Source organism: Centruroides sculpturatus, unplaced genomic scaffold, assembly GCF_000671375.1.
Source record: "Centruroides sculpturatus isolate CEXI.00-Female unplaced genomic scaffold, Cexi_2.0 scaffold329, whole genome shotgun sequence".
Lineage (NCBI taxonomy): Eukaryota > Metazoa > Arthropoda > Arachnida > Scorpiones > Buthidae > Centruroides > Centruroides sculpturatus.
In genome coordinates, this window is record NW_019384479.1 from 501,296 (window position 1) to 509,636 (window position 8,341).

General features: G+C 34.3%; 1 protein-coding gene across 1 annotated transcript; it reads left to right on the top strand.

Moving 5' to 3' along the window:
• Nucleotides 1–5,317: 5,317 nt before the first annotated feature.
• On the top strand, nucleotides 5,318–6,932 carry LOC111621407. The gene has a single exon (XM_023363526.1). It carries the CDS (start codon nucleotides 6,515–6,517, stop codon nucleotides 6,887–6,889), a length of 375 nt encoding a protein of 124 aa, XP_023219294.1. The 5' UTR covers nucleotides 5,318–6,514; the 3' UTR covers nucleotides 6,890–6,932.
• The last annotated feature ends 1,409 nt before the right edge of the window (nucleotides 6,933–8,341 follow it).

Sequence of the window (8,341 nt, forward strand, 5' to 3'; positions counted from 1 at the left end):
TTTCATCTTACGAGCTTTCACAGATAATACACGGCTACAATTTATAAAACACAAAATGAAAAAACCAGTGATATCTCCGAAAACTGCTGTTAAGCACACATAGATCAATCATTTTCAAATTATTGTATTTTGTGTACATCTCTCATAAACCAGTAATAAACTTCATTCAATGACTGCATTTTATATTCATAACTGTTTCGCTATGGAAAGTCGTGGCATAAGGGACTTCAAGTAATCGTTCCGTCAAAAGTCGTAATAGTGCACATACTCAGGATTCTTGTCATAATTTTTTGGAAAAAAAGCACACATATGATACATAAAAAGGTAAAACTGCAAAACTATAAGAATTTTAAGTTTGTAAATTTTATAATTGTACTATTGCATTGTGTACAAAATTTCAAGACAAATGATATGATTGCTTACTTGTGTGTCCCAGAGAAAAACCAAATCAGAATTTGTACACAAATGGAACAGTTTTACATCAGACCAAATAGGATCCATTCTTTCACTAAGAACTGCTTCTTGTAATAAACCACAGAAGTAACATCCTAGAAGTAGCACCAATATATAAAAAAACTCCAGTAAAATTATTGATCAAAGGAATTTATGGGAAAAATCAGGTATGTATCAAAGATAAATCCTTGTTATTAACTAACAAATGCTATAGAAATGGCTGCTTTATGGAATAAAGAAACCAAAGTAACAGCTTAGATAAGGGAGGAAAACTTTTTCTTGACCAGATTTAAAGCTCACATAGTGGATAGAGATCAAAAAACTATTACAAAATCAAGCTTTTTAACAGAATAACCAGCATTGATGATAGAAATGCACTTAAGTGTATTTCAATTTCTAATATCTCCCACTCAAATATATGTCTGGAACATGTTTAGAAGTGAAATAGTATTTACACTGCTGGCCATTAAAATTGCAACACCAAGAAGGAAAGCAAATAAAAAAAAGATATTTATTGTACATAAACAGTATGGCAGGAAGACAAAATGATTAAATTTTCAAGCCATTTGGGGGTTTACAGGGGTGCAAAATTAGTAGACACAGTTGCCACCCCTGGCAGCTAAAATGGCCCTTATCCGGTTAGACATAGAGTAAAACTGGGCTTGGATGACAGAAATGGGCAACTTGTTCCATGCTGCTTCAAGTCTATGCTACGCTTCATTGACTGTATTAGCAGGAGAGGGGTGGCAGGTCAGTCTCTCAGCAACCCATAACCAGATGTTTTCAATTGGTGAGAGATCTGGAGACCGTGCAGGCCAGGGCAACAATCGAATACCCTCTGTATTGAGGAAGGTCAGAACACGACGTGCAACATGAGGTCTTGCATTATCTTGTTGGAAGATGGCGTTTCGCAGGCCTCGAAGATAGGGCACAACCACTGGACGTAAGATGTCAGAAATGTACCGATCTGCATTCAAATTACCGTCGATCCGAACTAGAGATGTGCATGTAATGTACCCAATGGCTGCCCATATCATCACACCAGGTGCAGGGCTCCTATGCCAATATCAAATACAAGCAGGTAACGAGCGGTCTCCTCGGAGCCTCCAGACATGTATACAGCCATCAGAATGCTGCAAGCAGAACCGGGACTCGTCTGAAAAGACAACATTGTGCCACACCTGTATCCAGCTTTGTCGTTGGGCGCACCAGAGTCGCCGTCTCTCTCTATGCTGCATTGTCAAGGGAAGCCGAAGTAATGGTCGTCGTGCTGACAGTCCATGCTGCTGCAAACATCGTCCACCGTACGAGCAGATACTGGACATGCTGCAAACAAGCACATTTCCTGACTAATGGTCCATGATGTGGTTGTACGATTTTGCACGGCCGACCTCACAATATGTCTATTCTCTCAGGCATTAGTCATGGGAGGGCGTTGAGATCCTGCCTGCCGTTCAGTAAGACCCTCAGCAACCCATTGATTCCATATTTGCATGACAGTGGTTGGATTTCGACCAGTGTGAGTGCAATATTATGGAATGATAATCCACATTCTAGGGCAGGCAACAATCCTGCCTCTATCGAATTCTGACACTTGCTAGTAAGCATTTCTTCTTCTTATTCGAGGCATAACATGATATTCTGATGAAACCCCGACCTTACAAAGCGATTTCCGAATGAGAAATCCACTGCACTTTTCTTTTATGCAGTGCTTCAGATGTTGTTTGTCCCTTCTGCTTCGTCTAAATACGCTGAAATACTAATCATTTGTATATTCCAACCTCTTCTTCCTTTCATATGATTTTGACGTTCGTACGATCATTCCTTCCTGGTGTTGCAATTTTAATGGCCAGCAGTGTACATACATGTGTAGAATTACAAAATATGCTATGATGTGGAGATTCTGAAACATGTTTCAGAATCTCCACATCATAGTAGTCACTCAGAAATTTTTACATGTTAAAATATTTGTTCTTGCTAGTAGATGAGGAAGGCCTGTATAAACTGGTATTAAACCTAAATGTTTTTGGCCATAATTTACAATTTTTTGCTAGAACTGTAGAAAAAGATATGGTGATACTCTGTGCTATAATTGTGCAGTCTCTTAAACGTATCTCTGATACAATATATAGAATAATTTGCTTCCATGAAATATTAATTTATTACTTTCCACTCTCGTCAGTCAATTATTGAATAAATAAAAAAGTTTTACGATGCAATAGTTCAAAAGGTGGTAGGTAACCTTTGAAATACTTCCCCATGCTACTCCTATGCACTACTGTCAATATCTACCACTACTAGAAGCTGTCAGCAAAGTCATATTTTGCAACTGCTTTGAGAGCTGCAGCATGGCTGTTTGAACCTTGTCAGATGTGAAATGTCAACCTTTCAGCTATTCCTTCATCCTGGAGAAAAGAAATGCCTACAGATACTGGAGATTGGAAGAGTAGGGCAATTATAGCTGCAAGGGCACATTGTTCCTCAACAAGTACTCTGTGGATCAACATTCTATGGTTGCTTTTGTTGAATAGCAACTGAAAACATTTCAATCTTTATCTCTTTGCATCAAATGTTTCATATAAATGTATAGCAGAAGGTTTATTTTGAAGATAATCTATAAATATTTAGTAAAAGTCATTTTGTGTTAATAGTAAGTGAAAGAGTAAAAAATTGTACTGAGTTTTTGGAAAATCTCTAAATAAAGTGCAATTTATCACTAACACAAATATTTTCTAACAGTTATCCAGAATATATGAATCAAAATTTATCTAAATGGAAAAAAGAAATTTTGCAAACAAAAACATATCCAATTTAAACAATTAGAGGAAAAACACAAATCCAAACAAGGAACATCTGCTTCAATGGAAATAAACTGAAACTAAGGAAGGACATAAATTGAGAAAATTCTATTGTATCATTTTACTTAAAGTATATTCCAGTAAATTATAAATATTTTCTAGTATCTGTTGATAAAACAATTATAAAATAGTTACTCTCTTTATAAACTAAACTAGAAGCTAGTAATATAAATTCAAATGGTATCTTTTCTCTGGTGACAAAAGTTAAAACTAATTTTTCTATACAATTACATTCCGCATATTTGAACAACAACAAAAAAAAGCAAAAGAATTAAAATGTTTAAAAATATAACTTTCATACGGTATCAAATTTCTCCATAACACATCATTTAATTGCCTGCAACCTATTCAATAGCAGTGCTGAGTAAAAAACTTCATACTTCAATGATTACAGTTAAACACTAAATAGCTATAAATATTAAAATACATATAAAAATATGAGGTGTAAAAATTTTCCCTCCATAAAAAAATACTTTAAATTCACTTTCAAACTTGCATGTCTTACAATCGAGGAAATATAAAACGAATTAAGTAACAACAAATTAAAAAAACAATACAACTATCTTGAAACAAGTATTGTTTGGCAGCATTTAAAATGTCATCTTGAAGGCATTCAAAATGTTAACAATTAGTTTATAATTTAAATACATGTTGTCAGCAAAACTTATTTCAACTGATGAGTGTTGAGCATATCTAAAAACAATTAGTAGTCATTATGCAATAATAATTATTTTGGGCTGCACATGTAAGACATTATCCATTTTTTTGCTTGTTCGATTGACAAAGGAGAATGGGTGGAGAATAGTACTGTACAGTACATCATTGTACAGTACACGATGGAGGATTGAGGTGTCCAGGCACTATGTATCTACGTGGACATGTTTTAGAGGTATCAGTGGCATACATAAGCCTAGTTACTAGTGATGTTTTATAAATTATCAATTAGAAAATATTTGCAGAACTTTTTAAAGTAATTTCTTCAATGTCTGAGGATCAATGAAATATTATATATGTAATTAAAAACATTGTACACAACACGGAGGAAGGGATCAAAATGACTCAAAAATTGTACCCTATCATTATGAAACTAGTTCATAAAACATTATCAGATTACGAAATAATACTTGGAAAGACATTTAATACCCGTTTTCTGATATTCACTCTAATTTTGTAAATTTTAAAAGGTTGAATAAACGAATACATTAATCATAACGAATATAGAAAGGTAATTGAAAATGATAAATAGCATTATTTTTGTCCTTGCCCTTCATCCATGACAAATATATCTGGAAATGATGGCGATCATGTCCATTTCGCAGAATCATCAAAACTTAAAAGATTATAGGAAAGAATTTCGAATTTTTTGGATGACAGATCTACAAAGATTAAAATCGTGCATTATATTCGAATTACTTCCACGTTCATCGGACTTGAATCCTCCTCCCCTTGTGCGTGTCTGCATGCTTGAGTGGTCATTACTTGATTATCAACCGACAAGGGCGTAGCAAGGTTACATTGAGTCCGGCTCGTGTAGAATTCCAATACGAATAATCGGATCTTTTCAAGTTTTGAAACAACTGGAGCTCTACAATCGCCAATTCAATAAATATTACATAATTTCATAATCTACCAAGCGTTTTTCTCGATGGCGCGGAGAAAAGGCGGAATATATTATAAGAAAAATAAGAACTGATGTTTAATTCGAAGATTTCTATTGTTTACAATTTATTTAATGACCCCAATAACCGAATTTCCTTTTGTCCTTGATAATGTCCTAGACTATTAATCAAGCTTGCCGATAATGCAGTCGACCTATATAATGATACCATAATCAACGCGTATTCAAGTGCATTCGGCGAAAGTTTCGAAATTCAATCATCTTTTTCGTGAAAAGATAAATTAATTCTCTTAACATGATTAATACATAATTTTCGTGCGTAATTCATTTCCACCATTTATTTAGCGTTTTTTTTTTTATCTATGTCGAAGCTTACTAGCAACGCTTTGTCGAAAAGAAAAAAAAATCCGAGAAACGACAGGTAGCGTGTAATTTAAGACAACGCGGTCTATTGTTGGATGTCATCCACATTTTCGGGTCAATGTGATTCAGATCCAATGCATCCTCCCGCACTATTTCATTTATAAAAGAAAGGATGTTACAAGATCGTGCTACTAGATGGCGACGCCCATAACTCGCGTGACTCCGTTGCTAGGAGACGGTCTGTATTTAATTCTTATTGGATGCAGTCTAAGTTGACGTCACACCGAACAAATTTTTAAATTTAGAAGGAAAAAAATTCGAACAAAACTTTCCGTTTTTGTTTATTAATGCAGTTTTTTTTTTATTATTCGGTTGTTTTCGTTAAATGATTTTCTGCCACGATAAGGAAATTCGTGACGGGATGCAATTCGGATCTAACCTGACATTTCGATCAAACGATTGACATTAAAAACGGCCGTAAAAGCAATTCTTGTGTATAAGTCGTGTAGGTAAAGTGTTACAATGTCCGATAGCTGATCGGGTCAACTAATATCTATTACATATTGAGTTTCCATTACGCTTCGATCTTTCAATGGATTCAGTCACGAAACCCATCGACTTTTTTTTATCCTCGCTTTTTTCGCCATTCACCTTTTTTAAATCCAATAAGATATATATTTTACAATACGTACACAAGAATATTTTAATAATCAGATTCTACAGATTTATATAAGATACTAAAATCTGTATCTGTATCAATCTATGCCTTCGGTTATAATTTTCTACGAAGAAAAAAGTAGAACACGGTGATAGAAAAACATTTTCTTAAATAATAATAATAATAATAAAATTTAAAAAAATATTATATAAGATTATGAATTTAAATTTTTAAAAATATTTTTCTTTTTTTGCGTTTCGAGGACGGAACAAAAAAGTCGAGATGCGCTGATTTGTGTGGCATAGCCGCTCAGCAGTTTCGACAACTCCGCCCAGACGGACAAAGGAAGCCACACAATGGCTGGATTCGGACATGTTGCTATCAGTGAAGCGGAGGATAGGTTGCTTCCGCTACATATCATTATTCCGTAAACAGCGGCGTGGTAACAACCCGACAGTCCAACCTTTCGATTCCGTATAGTGGGGAAGCGATAAGGAATCTGCTTATCTATTACACAGCCGAGACATGTGATGCTAATTCGTGTATCTGCCATGTAAGAGCAGCATGTCTTTGTGGAAGTTTTGGAACCCGAAACACAAGAAAGAAAGGATTACTCAGAAAGAAGAACACGGCAAAGATGATCAGAACGACGGTTCTCCCGCTTTCGATCGACAGAGGAATCGTCATCAGATGTCAGTCTCCAGATCGGGAAGATACAAACAGAAACATCGAAAACGAACGGGTATATTGGATAATCCGGATTTCGTTAACAAGTCGAGAGATACGGAATCGGGAAGAGAAAACCAACCTCCCATAGACGGCTGCAACGAAAACTCTTCCCAATCGGACGATAAATCCGTGTATTCCTCCTACCTGGTAGAAAAAGAGAACGAAGCCATGAGACAGTCTTGTCAAAACATGGAAATATCCGCTCTGTGAATGTGAGGTGATCGTTTTATTTTAATTAATAATTTTAAAAAAACTGCTAAAATGTCCGCAAATGGCACCGTTTTACGGATTACTTCTGTCGAAACCGATCGCGATTTTTTTTTTATAACATCTCAAACTGCGACGTAGGTCGAATTATCTAGTCTGACTATCGTAAGAGGGAGACGGTAAGGCAAGATTAAGTGAAAAATCACTTCAAATATTGTATATAATTACGTGCAATTTTTTTTGTACATCGTGTACAGAATTCCCGCAGTTGTTAAATATTTATTTTGTAACAATTCGAATTTTTTTTTAAATGGATTCTGTAATTTCCTTTTAGACTCAAAAAAAAAAAAGTTATTGTCTATCATTATCGTAAATGTGTTCTAATTTATTTTTCCGAACGTTGAACAATCGGAGTAATTGACAGAAATGAGATTAATTAGAACAACTAAACTTTTATCTTTCGAACAATTCGTTGCATCTAATTATCATTTTAGCGTGACCGAATATATCATCCGGTGCAAGAGATAGAAAAAGCGAAACTGCTTTAAAAAATACCTTTTAAAATTTTAACTAATTATCTCGAAATTACGTAGACTATAGACTTAGAGATGATATATTTCTTTATCATCTAATTTCAGATTGATAACGGAAGGTGACCTTTCTGTCCATGCATAGGTTTTATTCAACCATTATTATTATTATTTTTTTAATTTTATTTTTGAACTAAATATTCGTCAGACTAAATCGAATTTTTACTATTTAAAACTAAACATTTTATATTAAATTAGATCACTAAAAGTATTTAAAATAGCTCATCTCAATAAAAAAAAATTNATGCTTAGGAAACTGTGGGATATTAATCAGAAAATTCTGTAAAAATTCCGGATTTCACAATAACAACAAGCAATAATGGAGTAGAAGAGATGAGCTGGCTCAAAGCACTTTGAAAGCCAATATTCATAAAAAAAAGTAATGCTCTGTTTGGTGGGATTTTAAGGAAACTGTTTTTTCCAGACAATTGGACAAATTGAGTGATACCATCAAACAGAAAAGGCCAGACTTGATCAACAGAAAAGATACAGTGTTTCACCATAATGCCTCACAAGTTTGATAACTTGTCAGAAGCTGTTACAACTTGGATGGAATGTGCTACCACACCCATCATCCTCAGATTAAGCAATTTTGTAAAGACCAGGACAAGTAACAAACGATAAAACATTTACTTCAAATGAAAATGTCAAAAATCACTTGGATCAGTTTTTGTAAGTAAAGATCGAAACTTTTATGAGTGTGGAATCATGCTACCACCAGAAAGATGGCAAAGATTAGACCAAAATATATAATTATTATATAATTCAATAAAATAAGAAAATTATTATTTTTTTTTCATAGAAAAAACAAAATTACTTTCTGAACAACCTAATATGTCAATAGCCTTTACATTAAGGTATTACA